The sequence below is a fragment of the Pieris napi genome, chromosome 3 (assembly GCF_905475465.1).
Source record: "Pieris napi chromosome 3, ilPieNapi1.2, whole genome shotgun sequence".
Lineage (NCBI taxonomy): Eukaryota > Metazoa > Arthropoda > Insecta > Lepidoptera > Pieridae > Pieris > Pieris napi.
In genome coordinates this window covers 11,179,500-11,201,918 of record NC_062236.1, presented here as the reverse complement: position 1 = coordinate 11,201,918, position 22,419 = coordinate 11,179,500, and the positions used below count along the sequence as shown (strand labels likewise).

Here is a 22,419-nt window from a genome sequence, read left to right as displayed (position 1 = left end):
AAGCTTAGTTGGAACGTGAATTAGTTTCATCATTCAAAATGCATCAGCAGAGTGCGCTAAGTCAGTGTGGAAAAAAAAATGTTCTGAATAGAGTTAGCAACCTCATTAATGTATAAATAATGTGGTGAACAATAATAATTGGTTGAAAACTTTTTACGCTTATTTTAATAATCAAATTATTTCATTAACATTTTTTTACTGAAATAAGAGAAAACCTTTAAAGAATATAAGGTTTTAAAAAGCTAAATTAACAGTAAAATATATAGTTTCATACATCATTTACGTTTTGAGTAAATTTTTTTAAATGATCTAAAAAAAATATATACTTTTTCAGAACCATTGCAATGTTTACAAGAGTATAATCCTGTAAAATAAATTTGTTTACAGATCCGAATTTTAAAATAAAATTGTATTCATATTTTAAATGTGGAATATAAAAAAAAGTAACTATTTATACCTTCATCCATACTTATATTTATTTTTTTTTGCAGTTTGAAATAACTTTAATTATTTTTAAAATCTACGACGAAACAAATCTTTCAACAATAAATAATATTTACTAACGAAAATTTCGATAAATGCCAACTTAAAGAAAAACACTGGTCAATTTTCTGTCACTGTGTTGGTATTTATTGCGAGAAGTACGCGAGAGCATTCGTTTTGAGAGTGCTCAATTGTGCGAAGCGTTGCTGTAGTTGGAACATTCAACGTTGAGCATTATGCCGCATAATGCGCTCTAGTGCTGTAATTGGAAACACACTCTGTAGTCTGTGGCATTATTTAAACTTTCATACTACAACATTAAAATATAAATATTTATCATTGCAAAATATTTCTTGAAAAAGCTTATTATTTAACTTATTTCGTTCTCATAAATCTGTATAATAAATATTTGTGTTTCTAGTCAAATGTAGAGGTTCTAATATATGCTACTCTCAACATTTTTACCAAGCTTCATTGGATTTAACCAAAGATGTTTAATAAGGCTGGAAAACCTTTTTATCGACATAAATTTACTGATTCCGAAGATTTTGATGAGGAATTACATGATTTGTTCAACAAAAAGTATCAATTTAGATTCAATAGCGAATGGAAATTACCTGAGCAAGAATCTTGGTTTTCTGCTCCTTCATGGAAAGTGGCTGGTCTAGAAACTTTAAAATCTCGTTTAAACTTTCATAAAAGTCAGTTGAACGATTTTAGTATCGAAGAGTGGAGTAGTCACACACGTCGACGTAACCCGGCCGGCGAAGTTAGTTGGAAAGTAAGATGTTTGGTAAACCCTGAGTTCTTGACGCAAGCTTGGACAAAGTTCTATGAGTGTGCATGTACGTACAGCATAATACCACTAGAAGCTACAGAAGAGAAGAAAATGGTCTCTCTGCACTTGTGTGAAGCTCCTGGTGCCTTTATTACATCATTGAACCATTTTCTTAAACTACACAATAACAACATACAAGTAATATATTTTCATATCACAAATGGTTTGTGTTCCGGGAAGTAATTATTTTATAACTATATAAATATTATTAAAATAAATGTTTCAGTGGAAATGGCTGGCAAGCACCCTTAATCCATATTATGAAGGGAATTCTACATCAAACATGATAAGTGATGACAGGTTCATGTTTCACACTCTTGAAAATTGGGATTTTGGAGTTAACAGCACAGGAAATATAATGAACTGGGAGAACTCTCAAGCAATTGTCAAAAGAGCAAAAAGTCTTGGAAAGGTAATACTAAAATAGAGAAACTTTGTAAAATAAACTTATTAAGGAATATTTTTAGAAACTGTCTTATGATAGGTTTTTTCACCTTGGCTTTATAGGTCCTTCTGGTGACTGCAGATGGTTCAATAGACTGCATGCAGAAACCTGATGCCCAGGAAGAAGTTACTTCACCTCTCCATTATTGTGAAATTGTTACAGCTTTACAGAGCCTTAGTAAAGGTATTATAAAACAGTTGTTATAATGAAAACTTTTAAATAAAAGGTATCTTTGTTTTTAATCTATTATTTTATTAATTACAGGTGGTACATTAATATTCAAGCTATTTACAATATTTGAACATTCTACGGTCAGTTTGTTATATCTTCTGAATCATTTATTCCAAGACGTCAACATTTATAAACCAATCACATCACGGCAAGGTAATTCAGAAGTCTATGCTATTTGTCTAAGGTACAAGGATAATATTTTACTAGATGAGTTCTTGCCAAGGCTAAAATCAACATATGGGACAGAACTTTACAGCAATTTAGCATTGTTTCCTTTAGATATGATTCCAGACAGTTTTATAAAGCAAATAGAAGAGTGTGCTTACTATTTTTGCTCACTTCAATGTCATGTTATTAACAACAATCTTCAAGCTTATCTAATGCAGAACAATATTGCATTGCATCGAGATATCAAAAAAATTAGAGCACTGGTTGCTGCTGAATTTATTTGGAAGTATGATTTGAAACCTATACATATAGACCAGGAAATTTTGCATGGAATACTTCATGAAGAAAACAAAACTAATAATAATCCTAGGTACTGTAGAGGTTCATATACTGAGCGACAGTTATTCACAAAAATGTCCCTAAAGGAAAAGGTACAGAGTTTATATAGTTCCTTGCAAGCAGAACTATTTTCAAATTCCATAGTGCCCGTTAATGAATCTGTGAGGTGGATGGTTGGAGTAAAAACTGATCTAAAACTAAAATTCACTTATGGGCTACCATTAGAAAAAATTTACAGTTCCAAATTTATATTGACCCCATTATTCAAGCTCTATCAACAAATACTTTTTGATGATGATTTCAAGGGAATTGTTAATAAAAATAAAGATAATGCAAAGGATGTACCTGAATTAAGTTTTGATTTTTCAAAGAAGTTATGTTTACCATGCGATCATGAAGTAAAATATTTTCTCCATGAAAAAAAATGCTTCAAGTTGTTGATTGAAACTCTGAATAACATGCCAGAAGGTGGAAGTCTTTTGCTGCACAATTATAACACATTAACACATTTTAATGTTAGTGTCTTATACATTTTATCAAACATTTGCTTTAGAAAAACTGGATTAATGTCTTCTGGTGTCATAATTCTGCAGAGCCTAAACAAAGTTTCATTAGAACTTTTAAATCTTATTGATGTTGAATGTGAGAAGGTAAAAAATGAACAAAACAAAGACGTATTAAATTCATTGCCTGTTCAAATAACGAATGTTGGCATTTTTTATGATAATGTTATATTTTATAACAACACATTCTACAGAAATACATGCACAGACATTCTTAAAACAATTGAACAATCACTCTAATTTATAATTAAATCTTACAATAATTCACACCAAACATATTGACATTGTACATGTTTTACCTGTGTGTACGTATTTTAATGCTTAAACTTTACAAATAAAACCATTACTATTTGAATGTTTTATTCTCTTGGTGTTATCTCTGTGACTGATAATATTACAAAAAATAAATACAAACATTTTTTATTTTTATTAATCGCTCCCTTGAAAGGCAACGTGTGTATTCAGACTGTCTAAAACCTATAATATGCGTGTGGAAACATGTCTGACACACAAGACAAAATTACTTAATGTAGGGCTATGTATAAATTCTAAAATAAGTATTTTTTCGTCTATACCAGAATATTTTTACATCATAATTTTTTTTTAGTATTATTATGTTTGTTAAGTCGTGTATGACGTATTTAATCTGAAATGCGCTAATAAAGTTATTCTTACTCCTAAGGATATACACAACTTCTCGATCTACGCCATTGGGCCCTTCAGCCTACGGGCTGGCCAATCATTGCTAAGACTGTTCGAATATCGTTCCTTTTTCTTTAGGTTGGAGGAGCTTGATCAAGCCCGTCTTCCCTATACATCTTCCTATATCCATAGCTTGGTTTTTTTAATGAGACAGGGGACATCGATTGTGGTTGCGTCCACTTGTGAAAGTGTTAGGTCAATGTATTTTTTTTATAGAACAGAGGGCTAAAAAGGGCAGGAGGCTTACCTGATGTTAAGTGATACCGCCACCCATGGATACTCTCAATACCAGAGGGCGCACGATTGCGTTGACGGCCTTTTTAGAATTGGTACGCTTTTTTCTTGTAGGACCCTAAGTCGAATTGGTTCGGAAATACTTCAGTGGGCAGCTGGTTTCACATAGTGGTGGTGCGCGCCAAAAACTGCCTTGAAAAACGCTCAGTTGTGGAACGGCGGACGTCGAGTTGATACAGGTGGAATTTCGTATTCTGCCTCAACGTCCGATGATGAAACTCAGCTGCGGGTATTAATCCGAACCACTCTGAACACTCTCCATGGTAAATGCGGTAGAAGATGCAGGGTGACCCCACAGATGTGGCTACAGAGCGGCTTGATCTTTCAGGAGGATCAAGCTGCTCGGAGAGAAATTGGTCGTCGACAATTCGAACCGCTCTTCGTTGAATACGGTCAAGTGGAAGGAGCTGGTACTGGGGAGGCCCCACCCTATGTAACTTAGATTATAAGTAGAGGTCAACGAAATGAAGGGTGCACACGGAATTATTGTCTGTACAAAGTAATCGTATTCATTTAAACAAAAATGTTTGTATAAACTTTTATGTATCAAGTCGTGCTGACCTCAAGGCTGATGAATATGTGGAAGAATTAAAATAATCAACTTTGACAAACAAAGTTAAATTAATACAGTGTTTTTCCCAGACATGTTCATTAATTAACATAACGGTGCCTAGTTACCTTCTTTAGTGTCGTACTGGTTCTGTCTTATACACTCGGCGTAAAAAAATCGCACCTTTCTTAAAATTCGTGTCAAGCTATTATAACTTCTAAGATCCTTCCTGTACCCTATCATTTAAAAGGTCAATTAATAAGCTTTCAAAAAAATAATCATTTGTTTACGGAAAATCAAAAACCACAAATCGTCAGCACTTTGATTAAAAAGTGGCGATGTACGCATTTGGAGGCTCACTAATTGTACCACCCTGGACGCGTATAAAACGAGGGGGTAAAAGTCAATTATGGGTTATTCGCTATTCAGACGTCACAGAGGTCACACCTGAAGAGCTTCGACAAGAAAAATCCCAGTGAAAATGGATACCATGGCAAAGAAGCAGCTCAAGTGGTGGCCCTACTGCAAACCGGACTATGGCAGGTTGAAGTTGCTCGGCAACTGAAAATCAGCCGATTTCGAGTGCAACAGGTATACCAACGGTTCCAAGAGACTAGAGGTTACATCAGGAGACATGGATCCGGGAGACATCGCTGCACTACCGTCAGAGATGATCGCTACATTGTGTCGACGTCTTTGCGGAACCGCTTCTCCAACGCTGTGGAGCTGCAGCAGCGGCTTCAAGCTACTCGAAGGACAGCAGACGGCGTCTCCACTATCAGAAGAAGAATTTGCTGCCCCGGAAAGCTGCTACAGGCCCCCAATTGACTGCCATCCACTGGACGAACATTAAGCGATTTTAGGAAACGCACGTGCCGTGGACATTCAACCAGTGGAGGAATGTCCTGTTCTCCGACGAAACCCGAGTGTGCCTGTACACCAATGACTTGCGTAAGAGAGTCTACAGGCGACCAGGGGAGCGTTTCACACCAGCCTGCACCGTGGAAGCCGTCGGGTATGGAGGAGGATCCTGCATGTTCTAGGGCGGCATTTTTATCGGAGGGCTAGAGGAGGCAACACTAGGTTTTAAGACTAATTTTTTATTATTGTTATTGTTTATTTTTAATTTTTGTATTGTTCATTTTCTTTGTAATTTTGATCAGAATACTCATTGTTTCACATTTTCCCAGAATTTTCTTTTTTTATGGGGGTGGTTACCAATTTCCTACCGTTTTCAAATGAGGGATTTCATTAGCTTTCAAATGATACAAATAATAATAGGGTACAGGAAGGATCTTCGGAGTTATAATCGCTTGACACGAATTTTAGAAAAGGTGCGATTTTTGAGAATGTAGTATTCCTTGTCTATAGATTACATGTCTTGAAATTTGAATTGACATTGTCAGTCGTCAGTCTTGGTAGATTTCCTGCAATTTGTTGTTTGTGATTTATGATAGGTTAGGCAATTTACTATCGTTTATCAGTAATAATTGTTTTGTTTTTATTTTATTGTATGCTCTTCTTTATTTTATTTATTTAAATAATATTGCAAAAACGTGGCTGATGCTTTATGTCCAAAACATATAGATACTTGTACATATGACTATAATATTGAGCTGACTTTATGTAATAGTATTTAAAATCTTATACACGAACTCTGAAAATTGACACGACGACTTAAATAAAATATAAATGATATGACCCACAACAGCGATGACCGGAAAGAAGACCAACCAAATTACGCTCGACTTTTTGTTGTATGCAGTAGGCGAACTAAAGAAGAAGACTTAAGAAAACTATTTGAAGAGTATGGTACTATAGACGACTTGCATGTTCCACGGGACCGTACTACTGGGGAGAATAAAGGGTATGCCTACATTAAGTATAAAAAAACATCTTCCGCTGCTTTAGCAATTAAAGCCTTGCATCTAAAGAGCATCAATGGAAAACCTATGAAAGTTATGGTTGCAGCAAACAAAAATGAGTCTCAACTCTCTGATCAGTATGGAGACAAATTCACACGACTTTTTATAAAAATACCTAAAGAATATACTGAAACTGACATTATTGACAAGTTTTCTAAATTTGGACAAGTACAATCAGTATACATATTAAAGGATAGGAAGACTAATACCAGTAAAGGGTTTGCATATGTTAAATATGGTGAATTTTATGATGCAGCAATAGCATTTGAAAGATGTGACAAAACTTATAAAGCAATTTTTGCTGCACCTAAAGATTTAAAGCGTGACAGGAGTGTACTTGATGATGAAAGTTTTTTACCTCACTCTCAGAAAAGAGCAAGAAACAATTCAGACACTTTTAACCAACAGCCTACTTTTGAGATGAACAAATTTAATGCCTTTACAAGTATGGCTGGTAAAGAGTACAGAACCATCTGTGTAAAATGTGTCCCAATAATATCTGAAAAATATATTTATCAACTGTGTAACATTATACCTGGATTGCAGAAATGTCAATACTCTTTAGATATTTACAATGGTGTATGTACTGCTAATGTAACTTATGAAGAATCTAAATATGCTGCTTATGCTGTACAAAAACTAAACAAGTTTGAATTTCCATCAGGAGAAATAATTTCTGCGAAACCAGATGCAAATCCCTTGGCACAAGTAGCAACTGACCTTACAGACATAGTAAATAATTTTAAAAGTTCTGTTGATTCAGGGGTAGACCTTATAAATTTGGCAAATGCTATTGAAAAAGCTTCCTCTTTAATTAAAGCTGCAGCTAGTGGTCAAATAGAGACTAAAGAAAATCCAAATTATTGTAATATACCATTACCTCCTCTCAAACCTAAATCAAATACTTTAAAAGTTGCAAAAAGATTGTTTATCATTTGTAAACCTGAACCACCCCCTGTGCCAGTGCTGCATGATGCATTTTGTCGATTTGGTGACCTTATTGGTGTCTCTACTTTTCCAAATAAGACATTTGGCTTTGTAAAATATGCTTCACACGATTCGGCACAGGAAGCCATGAATGTTTTAAATGGAGCACTAATATGTGGAATGAAGCTAAAAGTTATTGAAGCTGATGAGAAGCCACACTGTGAAGATAATACTGTTAAAGAGGAGTTAGCATCGTGACAACACATTAAAACTTGAAACTAACATTTTGTATTATCTACACTCAGTAACTTGACTTGACTAGCTTATTGAATGTAGACTCTTGAGATATAATAAATTCGAAATCACAATACTTTTAATACTTTTATTACAATGAGATTACAATTTGACTATTACTAGCAGGCAGAAATAAATTTGACTTAAGCTCTACAGAAAGTACAATACAGTTGCCAAGAGCTAGCTTTAAAATTACCAAAAACCTTGATTGTTTCAGTATAGTACATTTTATCTTGGATACAGATTTTCAGGTTTTATGATACAGTTACATAAAATGGTACAAAAAAAATGAAGGTACATGAGTACATGAAAGACATTTCAGCGGAAGCTTAATTAGATGGTATATCTTATAAATAATTATTCATATATTTAGAATTGAATTAATCTAGATTATCATTCATTTGGCAGTAATGAAAATGGAAATTAAAAATTTATATTGCAGTAAATAGAAATAATTAATTTATAATTTATTAAACACTAGTCTTCTACAATCATTCATAACAGTTGGCAAAAAAAAATTCTCACACAATTAAGGTAATGAAACCATCTACTCCACAGATTAATGAACAAAATATGTACATTGACAATACTAAAAACAGACAAACTCCCAACAAAATTATCCTATAATATATCACTAGATGCCTTGTTCAGATAAAAATAAGAATTAAACGAGGTGACATATATCTAGTTATTTTTTAGCAAGTATGTAACTTCATTTATGTCGGCGAGTAATTTATTAATAAGGTTGTCATATGGAGCCACGGGATTGTTGGATGGATTGGTACAATTTTGAATGATTTCTCCTAATCTGCCATTTACCTTTACCATCTGAAATGAATAAGCAGCAATTTTTTATCTATATTTTATTTTATTCTAATGGGCTTCATTTGAGCTGTTGTATAAAACTTTAAAATAATTCAAATGCAAAAAATTTACTTTAAACAGCTTCATAATAAATCAGTGTGTATATAATTTTTGTATTACTGATAAAACTAAAGAAGATACTATGTTTAAAATTACACATTCATTTTTTTAATTTCATTAAGATGCACTAAACTTTAACTGCTTTGAGCTATAAGCAGCCAATTTAGTAACAAATACAGGTAAAAATATATAAATTTTAACAACAAAATCAATTTGTCAAATGAAACAATGCTTGCTATATTTTACCTGTGTAAACAAAGTGACATCCTCGCACAGTTGACTTAGTTTTCCTTCCAATTCTGCGCTTCTTCCACTTGCATCAGTGGAAATTTTCACATTAGCAAGACTCTTGCTCAATTTATCAAGACTAACAGCATACGGAGTTAAGTCCAATTTTTCTATGGTTACTGATTTGAAATTAGTATGGCATTCTTTTTCATTTAAACTTTTTCTGAGTTCTTCAGCATAGGTTTTCATAGAAGCTACAATATTATCAATGTCCACTATGTTTGTTTGTACCATATCTGGCATAAGTAGTTTGGGAGCACCAGCTTCAACAAATCTAGCAAGTTCTTCGTGCTGCGACCTTTTAAATTGATACTGATGCTGAGTGTTTGGAATGCTATCGAAAAGTGTTTTGATTTCTCTCATTATGTTTTGTGAATCCGCTAATTCCCTGTCTAAATCAGCTGTCATTTTTTCCAAAGAATCCAGTTTAACCATGGACTGCAGATATTGCGCAAATGATTCAGGATTCGGTCTATCGTTAGGATTCATTATTTTAATATGTTTGAGCTTGGACCGCTCTATACAAATGTTGTTGGCGAACTTGCGTGCCTTTTATGATGATCAGTTAATATATATTAACACACAAATTTCCTAGATAAAAACTATTATTTTTATACACTTCAACCACCTATCACCTTTACTGAAAGTTAAAATGCTTTTTGATCCGAGAATGCTCTTACAATTTTTCGCGACATCAGTTATATTTGTGGTTTTTATTACCCTAGTCCCTACATATTACTTTCTCTATGGTTTTTATTGATTCATTTATTTGATCTGTCTACACTACGGATTTTATTGGTCTAGACTCTAGACAGTAGCTATACCCCATATTAAATTCGTATTCATGCTGTAGACTAATCAAGGCTTAGAGAGAGATTTGATTTTCAGAAACATAAGCACGAACCATGACTCCCGTATGTAAGATTCTAATACATTTTTGATGATCTGGAGTTAAACTTAGCGATAAGTATGGTTTCTAAATCCTACCCTAGGCTAAGAATGCACATTAAAAATTTAATCTGCTGTCATCCAGGGATGGGGCTCATCACCTGAATCGAAATTTTATCGCACGACATGAAATTTTTCGAAGCAAGTGTAGCCAAGTGGTACAGTTTAAAGGATACCCTTTTGATGAAGTAACGTTCTTAAGTGAACTTTCTAGGCGTGAGATAAGGCCGGTATAATACACGAAAGACAGGGATGATCGGATTTTTTTTTGATCGGATCGCAAACGGGCAGGAGGCTCACCTGATGTTAAGTGATACCGCCGCCCATGGACACTCTCAAAGCCAGAGGGCTCGCGAGTGCGTTGCCGGCCTTTCAGGAATCGGTACGCTCTTTTCTTGAAGGACCCTAAGTCGAATTGGTTCGGAAATACCTCACTGGGCAGCTGGTTCCACAAAGTGGTGGTGCGCGGCAAAAACTGCCTTGAAAAACGCTCAGTTGTGGAACGGCGGACGTCGAGGTGATACGGGTGGAATTTCGTACTCTGCCTCGACGTCCGATGACGAAACTCAGCTGCAGGTATTAATCCGAACAACTCCTCTGAACACTCTCCATGGTAATTGCGGTAGAAAATGCAGAGAGACCCCACATCTCTACGCAACGCCAAAGGATCAAGCCGCTCGGAAAGGGATTGGTCATCGACGATTCGAACCGCTCTGCGTTGAATACGGTCAAGTGGAAGGAGCTGGTACTGGGGAGCCCCCGCCCAGAGGTGAGAGCAGTACTCCATGTGGGGCCGAATTTGCGCTTTATATAGTTGCATGCGGTGGCCCGGAGTGAAGTACCGTCTCGCCTTGCTGAGCACACCAAGCTTTTTGGAGGCTAATTTAGCCTTTCCCTCCAAGTGACCGCGAAACTGAACGTCGTTCGATATGTCAACGCCAAGTATTCCAATGCTGGCTGTGGCTTTAAGAAGAGTGTTTTCGAAAAGAGGAGTAGCGACAAAGGGTGTTTTTTTAGCGGAAAACGCGCAAACTTGTGTCTTCTTGGGGTTAAATTGGACTAGGTTTAGTCTGCCCCAGTCTGAGACTCCACGTAGAAGAGTTTCGACTTCAGACACAAGTTTGTTCCGGTACTCATCGACAACTGCCCGAGAAATACCTGCCCGGCCAGTGTAAAAAGTATTCCCAGTGCTGTCATCCGCATAGCAATGAATGTTGCTAAGTTGCAACATATCGTTGATATGCAGAAGAAACAGGGTCGGGGATAGAACACAGCCTTGTGGGACCCCCGCGTTCACGGGTTTAAGGTCGGAGCATGCTCCGTCGATGACGACGTTGATGCTCCGATCGGCCAGAAAGCTGGAGATCCAATCGCATAATTTCTCGGGTAGCCCATAGGCTGGAAGCTTCGAGAGCAGTGCTCTGTGCCACACCCGATCGAAGGCTTTCGCTATGTCCAAACTAACCGCCAGCGCCTCCCCCTTGGACTCAATTGCCTCTGCCCATCTATGTGTAAGGTATACAAGAAGGTCACCAGCCGAACGACCACGACGAAAGCCGTACTGATAATCGCTAATCAGCTGGTGGCCCTCTAGATACCTCAAGAGCTGGCAGTTAACAATGGATTCCATTATTTTGGAGAACAAGGAGGTTATGGCTATTGGGCGATAGTTGGACGGATCAGAGCGATCGCCTTTTTTAGGGATCGGATGTATCGAAGCGGTTTTCCAGCACTTCGGGATTATACCTTGATCGGATCTTCTCGAAGCCAGACTGTACTTTCTAGAACGCCGGTACGCCGGTACGAACGATAAGGACGGAGCGAAAGTGCAAAAGAGATAGAGATTACGTATATTCTAGAATTGTGCGACAAGGCTAAAACACCAGCTGCTCAATACTATTCCTGTCATGAAAGTTCTTAAATATCGTTATTCCCAGGGATATAATATAAGCGGCCCAAAACGCGAAATTCGAAAAGTTTTGAGTGCGATTCCGAGAGATAAACAGTAAAGAGGTCAAATCATCAAAGTGCGAATAGAGTGATCAAGTACTGTGAAAATGTAAAGCGCGCGATTAAAGAAATAAGTGACTGTGCATTATGAAACTCCTACTATAATACCTCCCAAAATACTTTTAAATGTATTTATTGATCCAGATAACACCCGGAGTCTGCAAATATGATGCAGTCTATAACAAAATGCACGATATGTCTTTCTAGAAGGTCATACATGTCGCAGAAATTCAGTTAACGTTCCTATACCTAATTTTCGCTAACATGTATGTAGGTATGCATCTTTCCCGTATATTTTTATTTGTTAATTTTATAGGAGAACGTTTTGGCTACCGATTCCGATATAACTCATTATATTCTACCTAAGTGCCCTGTTTTTCTGGAGTATCCTGCATTCTAGTTCTACTAGGTCAAAGAGCAAAGATCCTGAAAGAAAAGAAAAACTTTATTACATAAAATAAAGAAAGATGCACAATATAAATGAGGAAGTGTTCTAGCCCCAACACTAGGATTTTCCCTTGAATTTGACATACTTATGATTATACGGTATTATTAGGTACATGAAGTATAAATAACAAGATATACAACACTTACAAGTTGTGTCACAGTGAACAATTTTAATGTCGGGTAGCGAAAGGGTTCATATAGGATATTTTAAGTAGGTATAACGCGTTAAGGACACTCAATTCATTTTAATGGCACTGCAAGCTACAGTTTAATGGCACTACCACCAAAAAACCATGGTGGTCCCCATGACTGGTGTTCTCCTACCGTTTCCCTTGAATAGGTTACTACTATGTTATATAACTAGAACCTTAGCCACAGCAACGCTTGGCCGGTCTGCTAGTTTATATATATATTTTTTCATTTTCATACCTTACGTAGGTACGACCGTCCCCAACATGCAAGCAATCAGATTAACATACGTAAGTACGTTATTAAAATGCGTAGGACATGGATGCTATCAATATCTGACGTACTCGAGTATGTCCATATATATAGAGTATAGCCGCTCCCCCCACCGATGAAAAGGTATACATTATATAACATTTTTATTATCTAAGCTTCGCAACTCAATAGGTCTCTATGCGCTCGAGTAAATCCCCATTTAGCATCGTGGGCTCCCCTACTATTATATGTACTGTATACATCGTTGTAGTATGTGATTCGGAAGAACTCTACTCTTCGGAAGAAATTTATTGAAACTAGCGTTTCAATAAATTTAAAGTTTTAGTATTCGAGAACGACGAGAAAGGTAATTGGCTTCATTACCCATAAATTCAAATTTGTTGCTTCTATTGGATTAGTCTAATAAACAACTGAGGATGTTTCCACGAATTTAGAAAAGTTTTTCTGATTTTTGGAGTAGTAATGACCTAGAAACCATGGTGAAGGCTTTGGCTAGATCGTGTTAAACGCCAATAAACATTTGCTTTTCTAACTTGGAACTTATAGACAGGTTGGAAGAAGATAAATGGGACGGTTATATGATATTTCCATTTTATTGACTGTTTTATTGATGCGTGTGATATTAGCTATTTTCCAAGTTTCAGGTAGGATACCTTGCTCAATTCTAAAATTGCAAATATAAAAAAATTGGTGCAGAAAAAGTTTTTTTAAATGAAATGTCTATTTGATTACTTATATTTTACATTATCAGGCGTACAATTAGGCATTAAAGAACGCAACATTTTAATATTTTTTTCATCACGAGGAAGGAATAAAGAAGAATTTGGTTTTAACGTGGATTGAATTACTACACTACAATTTACAACAACGATTCTGCTGACTCCGCCACGAAGTCCTGACCCAGACCTGCGACTCAATAATTCCTAAGAATCAGTAGGATAAGTTACTAGGCATACGCTGCTGTTGCTATCCAACGTATTAGCTTATTTACAAGTTATCGACTCGGCAGTCAGCCACTTAGGTTACACTGGTCAAGGAGCCTATATTAAGGCCAGAAAAAAATCACAAAATCCCTCCACAAATAGTACAGTACAGATGTAACAATTTTATTAAACTACAATAATTAAATTAATAATGTTGATATCACAACAAAAAAGCGTCAACTGGAGTTTCTTCGTAATTGATGATTATATAGCACAATTAGTTTTTTTGCAGTAGCTCTCTTTTCAGCAAGAACTATTTACGTTAATTCAAATACCGAACTTTTGTAATAGACCAGTGCCGATAATTTTTTAAACCAAAAAAAATTACAGTAGGATGAAACCCATTAGAAAAGCAGGGAAATATGATCAAAATGAAAGGAAAAATAAATTACGGTCGATCTGAGGTCGGGAAGGGGTAGGGGGGGATAGTTTTAGGGAAAAAAACGGTTTATCTCGATTTCCGGCAAAACTAAAAGTCCTATCGAAGAAAACTATATAGCAAAGTTATAGGTCATAAAAAGATCTACAACTTTTGTATTCACACATTTTTCATAGAGAAGTAGGGAAGGGGATGACGGGTCTGGGCGTTACTGCATACGATTTTTTGCATTTTCCGAGAAGATTTACTATGGTAATATATATATATATTTTTTTACCATAGGAAAGTAGAGATTTCAACGCACTGAAAGCACATCAACTTTTTGAAAAAAGCTGAAATTTTGACGTCAGAATTTTCGATTGAAAATTAGGGTGTTTTTTCGATAATTCAAAATAAGGTGAAAAAATAAATATTTTTAATCAAATAAATTACAGTATATTTGGGACATAATAAGGTAAGTTTTCACCAAATTTTGTTTAAAAAAATTTCAATTCATGTTCAATCAGGTAATATTGATCTGGATATAACTGATTGCTTCTTTTGTAGAGCGCTTTCTCATTTTCGCAGATAGTGCCATTGTAGGTATTGGCTGATACGAAAGCTGACAGCAGACAGACAGCAGTGAGCACATCAGTCATCAACAGTAACACATGTAGGCTGTAGCTAGTTGTCTTAAATTTTAATTAAAATCCATATGTAAGTTACGAAAAAATTAAAGTTATCATAGTAACATTTATTGTGGTAACCGTATAGTCAAGAAACATTTACGTAACGAATGTCAAGGGACATTTTTACAATTAAGTCTAAAAGTAAAAGTTCAGGATAACCAAGAACATTGACTGTTTTGTTGAAGATGGTGCGTAAATTAAAATTCCATGAACAAAAACTTTTAAAAAAGGTAGATTTTATATCATGGAAAATAGATAACAATCTTAATGAAGTCAAGGTAATGAAAAAATATCACATCCAAAAGAGGGAGGATTATACTAAGTAAGTGTGCCTTCAAAAAACATTTGTTTTTCTCTATAAATTAAATTTCTATTGACTATTCCTTGACTTTATATTCCTTTCTTTTTTCAGGTACAACAAATTGTCAAGAGAAATAAGGGATCTGGCAAATAAAATAAAAGATGTTGATGCAAATATGGAATTTCGAACAGAGTCCAGTGCTCAATTATTAGAAAAACTATATCAAATGGGTTTAATACCAACTCGATGGGATTTAGCACTTGCACTTAATGTATCAGCTAGTTCTTTTTGTAGAAGAAGATTACCTGTTGTTATGGTTAGAAGTAAGTATATTTGCTATGTTTAATTCTGTTGTCATGTATATAAATACATACAATTTGCCTTTTTTGTTAATAGCTACAGTGTTTTCGTTTTAAAAGATTTATAATAAACTTCTCATTTATAGTTTTTGGCTGCTCATGCAAGGAAAATAATATAATTTGTATAAGATACCTTATGACCTTTTTTTTAACAGGTAAAATGTCACAGTCTATTAAGGATGCCACAAAATACATAGAACAAGGACATGTTAGAGTCGGACCAGAAGTAGTAAAGGATCCTGCATTTCTTGTCAATCGATCATTAGAAGACTTTGTCACATGGGTAGATGGGTCTGCTATCAAGAAACATGTTATGGAATATAATGAAATGGTATGTTTTTACTTCTCTGTGAACTGTTAAAATAATATACCTTTTGTGCCATTTAGTTAGTAGTGAAATATTGACCTTTTTGTATTAAGGCAACAAAACCCTACTAATCAAAAAATTTAGATGGTACAAAAGATTTATACTTAAAACTTTATTATTACTAGGTAGAGGCTATGTAGCATATATTGCATACTTGAAGTTTTCGTTTCAACTTAAAATTTTGTTTTTTGTTTCAGCGAGATGATTTTGAAATGGTGTAGCATACACAAGACCATTAATTTGACAAAATTTCTTTAAATAAAATATTTTTTCTTAAATCAATTCTATAATTTAACTTATGTCTACACAACAGAGTAGCATAAAAAGTATCACAGATCTTAACTACCTATTTGAGACTTCAGTCATAGACAAGATTGAGAAATTGTATGTAAAAAAATTAAGCACATGCTTGTAAAAAATGTATGGCAGATGCACTCTGAACTTAATCTAGATCCAAAATATATTCACAAAGCAAGAGCATCCTCAATAGGGTGAATTTTACTTTCTAATACAGAAGCTATTCTTAACATGGCTTCTGCTTGTGTTGATACAGCATCAGTAAGCTTTCTTAAGGCTTCCACTTGGTTTCTAGCTGTTTCTGCATTTTGAGCTGCAATGTCAGCCTGTTTTTCTTCAGCTTTTGCTCTTCTTAACTCAATGTCTGTCCTCTTTTTTTCTATTTCTATTAACCACTTTGGATATATATCTATAAAATACAAATCAATATAAACAATTACAGTTTCAATTAAATTGCTTTTAAACCTTATACTTCATATACCTACTTTGTAGTTGCATCCTGTTGTTGTCAGTCTCAGATACTTCATCATCACTCTCACCTGCCTCGCTTTCATTTTTTTCACTATCTAAATAAGGGACAACTGGTAATTAACATTATAAAATTTTACATGTGATTTGCTTCAGCTATAGTTCTCTTGATAAATACATAACTTAGTTCCAACATACAATATTTCATTTTAAGAATTTACAGCTGTGTAATTCTCATACACCAAGCCAGAATTTAGTCATTATACTTGTAGGTCTAAAGTCTAAACTATTAATCAAATTATATATACATAATATGAAATTCATCAAAAAAAAATTTTGGTTGGACAAACAGGCGCCAAGATACTAGCTTGCCTTTTAAGAAAAAGGGTCATGGAGAAATGCGTTTTTCTAATAAATATATCTAAGAATATTATATAGTAGAGATATAAAACTAAAAATATTACATCCTATGTTGCTTATCTATAAAAAAATATTTTTTGTTGTTCAGTTAAATTTGTATAAGCATTAATAAACAAGACATTATCTGCATACCACTTAATTTGTCACTAGATTCATTAACATTGCCACCCATATCAAAATTGTGTTCTTCCAACTTGACTTTTGGTAGACGGTGATTCTATAACAATATTAGTTATGTATGTGTTATGATGTGCTAATTGCACCAATTTAATCAAACCACTGTTCCATCTCTTTTCATAACAAACATAATTTGTAGAACAATATATAACACAAGACTTGTTAAATCCATGTAATAAGACTGATTAGTATGAATGAGGGCATTAATTTATATCTGAAGCTCATTCTTAAAATGTCATTTTAATACTATTTTATCTACTAGAAAGGGATTTTAAGGTTTCTGGTATGTGAACTATATAGTGCATTTCATGAGGACATATACTTTGATTTCATTTTAAATATGTACTTACTATGGCCCTATGTTTTCCTGAATGATACCCTGCTTTGGCAAAGTCTGGTCCTAATATTTCCAATATTTGTCTCTCCAGCTTATTGAGTGGCTTTAAATTAGGTCTATAGCTTGAATATTTACGATTTATTAAAATCACCTTTCTTTTAAGTTTATTTTTGAAATCATTCCAGTACTGCAACAGAATATATTTCCAATATTATAAATTAAAGTTAATATTGAGAGATTAGCAAGTTAATATAAGTATAATTATTAATCTAATACCTTTCTCCAACCATCTGCTGTCTTCTTAGTACCACTTTGCATATTATTTACGATATTCGAAAGCTCATTCCAGAGTTTTCTATTCAAGTGTCGATCTTGGAGCGTGCGTAGGGAACCGCTTGCTAAATCTACGTGCCGTCCCATAAATTCAACTACAGCTTTAATTTGTTCATACGATACATGGCGAGGATTCCGAGTCATATTTTTAATATATTAAAAACAAGCTGAAAATACTGCGTTATATGATCATATTTGTCTTCTACAACCTCCTTGTCTTAATTGTCTTGTTATTTTCGTATAGTAAAGTTCACTTAGAATCCTCTTTGTTATAAATTAAGTTTAATCACGACAAAATATTTGAATTTTATTACAAAATACTATTTTTTCAATTAGTCATCAGTCAGCACCTCTTTTATTTAATATTATTTATTCAGAGTGTTTCGTTCTTTGGAGTAAACAAAACAACCAAGTTGACGTTTCAATTTATTTTGGCGAATGCTTTGGCAATTGACATATCACAGTCCACGTAAAGTACGTCTACAGTATATACTATAGCCCGATATGCTGTGCCACAGGTTATCACTATTCTCTACATAGGGCAGTAGTATGTAGTGGCGCAATACTGGCACTTGGTAATTATTGTGGCGCGAACAGAAAAATCAGATATAATATTAAAACAATCATGCCTGCCGAGGTATCAATGTTGGCTACGTTCCTCTTATTAATCACTTGAATCCTTTCGTTTGTCCCAAAGCATACTTTCGATATATTACGCCGTTACCGGCGCGCGTCCTGTTCATCATTTTCTGCAATCTTGGCTTATCGGGTCCGTTGTTAAAAAATCGGAATTAGAAGTCCAAGAACAAATATGATCTATCACAGATTCTCAAATTTAGTTCCTGAAAAGTACTTTCCTCTATTTCTGTAATTTAAGAATTATATCGATTTATGTGGTGCGGATGATGTTGTTGAAAAGGATAACATGAGTAACACTAAACCCGAACCCTGAAGTTAAAATGTTATTCACAGTCTTTATCTAAACTCAATTACGATTTTTATACGAAGAATAGAACTAGCGATGAAGAAAAATACCATATCAAATAGTTGAGCCTTATTTGAATCGATAATTATACACAGTACCTTCAAAAGTAGATCAAATGGTAAAACGACGAAAGAAAAAGTAAAAATATATCAAAAAGCCGTTCCAAAATACTGAATTAATCGTGTAATCCATACCCTGTGTGTGCCTTACTGAATATTGTATAAAATACTGAATATTGTAAAGTTGATTTGGCCACGATGAGAAATTGTAGGTGGAGTTTCAAAAAATATCTTATTTGTGTTTTATTTCGCTGATATCTTCCACAATCAAATATGTTAAAAGGGGTAAACGTCTTCAATCTTAATTGTTTTACCTCTCTGGTAAATTTTACCACTGGCATTTCGTTTTCAAATGACAAAATTGTTCTAAGAGAATGTTTCACTTTTTTCTTGTTGCAAACTGCACAACAAACCGTTCATCTTTTTTTTGAATGATTTAAATGCACATGATATGATGCATATTCTCTAGCTCCTCGTATTCCTCCTTCTCAGAGTCATCCCTTTGAATAATCACAACTTCCATTTCGTTAGCCGAATTTATTGTGCCTGAATGTTCATTTTATATGCTTATATTCTTATTTGTTAATATATTTGTCTTTATGAATATTTATAAACTCTTTTCTTTTAATTCTTTTTTCTCTTACTTTACTTACTTTTGGATTTTTTTTAATATAGTACAGCGGGCAAATGGGCAGGAGGCTTATTTGATGTTATGTAATACCGCCGCCCATGGACACTCAATGTCAGAGGACTCGCGAGTGCGTTGCCGTCCTTTTATAATTCTCTCGTAGTGTTATATGTTTTTTTAGAACATATTACAAAACCACTTTTGTGTCGATTGCATCGCTGCCAATTTATTTTTTATGTTACCAGGTAAAGTTTGTGAATAATATCTGAGATTTATAATTATATATACACTTGGGAACGGGGTAAGATAGAACTTTTGTATTGGTTTTATTTATCCTGTAATTATTTTTTTTTGGTCAAGATGGAAAATGAGATATTTTCTAAAAATTGCCGTACTTTGATGTCATTACGTAACTAAGAATAAAAAACTATAAGTAAATAGGTAATCTAATGAAACAATCCCACCTTGTAATTAAAGTTACATTACATGGGGTAAGATTAAATCACTTGGAAATGTTACGAAAAAATCACGACGAAGAAATTTTTCAAATTCACGCACTCCACGCACTCTGAGCAGCTAACCTCGACTGTGGCTTTGGGACGTTAGAAAATGGCGGGTTTAACAATTATACCAGCACTCAACAAAATATACTAAAAAAATACGTTAAAATTGGTGTTATAGAATTGAATTGTAGTCTTACCCCGGTTTTCACCTTCCCCCACTTACCCAACTACATCGATATAATAAATCACTACAAACCCGGTGTTTATGAATTTATTAACTTTAATCATAAAAGATTGTGCTTAAATAGAACAACCGCAGGAGGAAGTTATCAATTCTACGTGAAATTTTCTTTGTGTTAGTTGTAAACCTATCTGGATGGTCGAGATTTCAAATAATTCGGATTTGCGAATTGCTTCTATAGAGTCTTGTAATCAGATGGATAGTTTTAGACGATGGTATGGTATGGTATGGTTTGTGGACTCGTTTTCCGCACTTAGACTCTCACTAGGTCCGTTGTACGTGAGCCCTGGCTAACTAAGCCAGCCTAACTCCTTCCAGAAGCACAGAAGCTTCCTGGGCACTTCGCAGGCTTCACGGAGCGACCTCACTGTTCCGAGGATTTCTGTAGGCTGTTTAGCCACAGCCTCGCATTCCAGGACTACGTGGGTGACTGTTTCTTCTGCGTTGAAACAGCCTCTGCACATGGGGCTGTCTGTCGCGCCTAGGACATAAAGGTGTTTATTAAGGAGGCAATGGCCCGTGATTGACCCTATCATTATTTTGAGGTTATTTCTGGTTAGATTTAAAAGTTGTTTAGTCATTCTTGTGTTAGCCACTGGCAGAACCATTTTGGATTGCCTGCAGTCCACACTTGATGACCAACGTTGGTGCTGGAGTTCCTCAGATCTCTGGCGAATCCATGTTCGCACTTGCGAGAAGGGCAAGGGTAGGAGCGGATACGGGCCAGCCGGCAACATTTCCGAGCCTCTCCTCGCAAGCTCATCGGCTGCATCATTGCCGAGAGATCCACTGTGTCCCTTAATCCATTGTAGGGTGACCCTGTTCGTCAGGGCTAATGCCTCCAGTGCATTGTGGCACTCCAGCACCAGTTTGCTGTTTGTCGTGTTACCCTCTAACGCCATCAGCACAGACGCGCTGTCGGATACGAGTTTAATACAAAAATTATTAACTCCCAACCGCTTTACGCCTCTGGCTGCTTCGGTTAGGGCAACAGACTTGCATTGAAAAATCGAACTGTGTATGACTAGAGGTAGGTGTGTTTTGATGTTGAGATCTTGAGAGAATATGCCAGCACCGGAGCCACTCCCTGTCTTTCAGCCATCAGTGTATATGCGTAGCTCGTTCGCGGTCGATTGATCACATCCCTCTTCTCTCATTTGTACATGGTATTTCTTGTTAAGTACCTATGTGTTGATTAACAATCCTATCGCATGGCGCAGCTTTTAGCGGTTGGTATTCTATTGCCCTGTTTAGGATCGCTGTGTGTGTGCTGTAATGATTTTTACCCCATAAATCCAGTGCCATAAGCCTGATGGCCGCCAATGCTGCCTCCTGCTGTATGTGTATGTCTAGGGGTGCAACTCGGAGGGCTAGCTCCAATGCTGAAGTTGGCGTTGTTTTCATGCAGCCACTGGCAGCGGACAAGGCAAGCCTTTGGAAGCGCCCAAGTTTAGTTATTACTGTTTGGAGTTCCGTCCTCGGCCACCAGACTAGGGCTCCATAAGCCAGCATTGGCCTGATTACGGCAGTGTAGAGCCATAGCGTAATCTTAGGCGATAAGCCCCATTTGACGCCTAGCATCTTTTTACATTGATAAAAGGCAATCGTGGCCTTGTTTAGTTTATGTTCAAGGTGTTTGTTCCAAAGCAGTTTGCTGTCTAGAATCACACCTAGGTACTTGACGTTGTCCTTTAGTTTTAGTTCTGAGTTAAAGAGATTTGGTCTTTTAGACGATGGTACGACACGACGATATTAATAGCTTATATAAATTTAGTTAGTTAAATCTATATGGAATTAAAAAATATATGTGCATTTTGCAAAACATTTTGGATAAAAATAATTTTTTGTGTGTCTGTAAGTGTAGGTGTCGTGTTAATCGTCAAAGCTACTTAGCGAATTCCTTTGCAGGCTTTTACGTAGCACGGACCAATATAAGGGGTTTCTTTATTGGAATCTTAACCAATGTCGGAGCCAGGACTTATAGCCCTGTGGATTCCACAACCGAAAAGTCAGATGCAAAAATACGTCAAAGAAGGGAGGTTGCGACAAGTAGGTATAAATAATGATGGGATGTTT

The 22,419-nt window shown here is 35.4% G+C and overlaps 5 protein-coding genes across 5 annotated transcripts; 3 read left to right on the top strand and 2 right to left on the bottom strand.

Moving 5' to 3' along the window:
* Window positions 1-760: 760 nt before the first annotated feature.
* LOC125063645 (cap-specific mRNA (nucleoside-2'-O-)-methyltransferase 2) lies at window positions 761-3,422 on the top strand. The gene is made up of 4 exons (XM_047670182.1): window positions 761-1,459; window positions 1,548-1,733; window positions 1,829-1,949; window positions 2,031-3,422. Exons 1-4 carry the CDS (start codon window positions 974-976, stop codon window positions 3,305-3,307), a joined length of 2,070 nt encoding a protein of 689 aa, XP_047526138.1. The 5' UTR covers window positions 761-973; the 3' UTR covers window positions 3,308-3,422.
* Window positions 3,423-5,967: 2,545 nt separating this feature from the next.
* LOC125063427 (RNA-binding protein 45) lies at window positions 5,968-7,835 on the top strand. Its single transcript, XM_047669855.1, has 2 exons — window positions 5,968-6,070; window positions 6,264-7,835. The coding sequence occupies exon 2, from the start codon at window positions 6,311-6,313 to the stop codon at window positions 7,721-7,723; it is 1,413 nt and encodes a 470-aa protein (XP_047525811.1). The 5' UTR covers window positions 5,968-6,070; window positions 6,264-6,310; the 3' UTR covers window positions 7,724-7,835.
* On the bottom strand, window positions 7,834-9,715 carry LOC125063428. Its single transcript, XM_047669856.1, has 2 exons — window positions 8,930-9,715; window positions 7,834-8,587 (listed from the first exon to the last, which is right to left on the bottom strand). Exons 1-2 carry the CDS (start codon window positions 9,458-9,460, stop codon window positions 8,444-8,446), a joined length of 675 nt encoding a protein of 224 aa, XP_047525812.1. The 5' UTR covers window positions 9,461-9,715; the 3' UTR covers window positions 7,834-8,443.
* Window positions 9,716-14,812: 5,097 nt separating this feature from the next.
* On the top strand, window positions 14,813-16,173 carry LOC125063634 (U3 small nucleolar ribonucleoprotein protein IMP3). The gene is made up of 4 exons (XM_047670169.1): window positions 14,813-15,190; window positions 15,281-15,492; window positions 15,684-15,859; window positions 16,093-16,173. Exons 1-4 carry the CDS (start codon window positions 15,054-15,056, stop codon window positions 16,114-16,116), a joined length of 549 nt encoding a protein of 182 aa, XP_047526125.1. The 5' UTR covers window positions 14,813-15,053; the 3' UTR covers window positions 16,117-16,173.
* On the bottom strand, window positions 16,131-18,365 carry LOC125063633. The gene is made up of 5 exons (XM_047670168.1): window positions 17,871-18,365; window positions 17,608-17,781; window positions 17,213-17,297; window positions 16,678-16,758; window positions 16,131-16,601 (listed from the first exon to the last, which is right to left on the bottom strand). The coding sequence occupies exons 1-5, from the start codon at window positions 18,069-18,071 to the stop codon at window positions 16,360-16,362; spliced, it is 783 nt and encodes a 260-aa protein (XP_047526124.1). The 5' UTR covers window positions 18,072-18,365; the 3' UTR covers window positions 16,131-16,359.
* Between the last annotated feature and the right edge of the window lie 4,054 nt (window positions 18,366-22,419).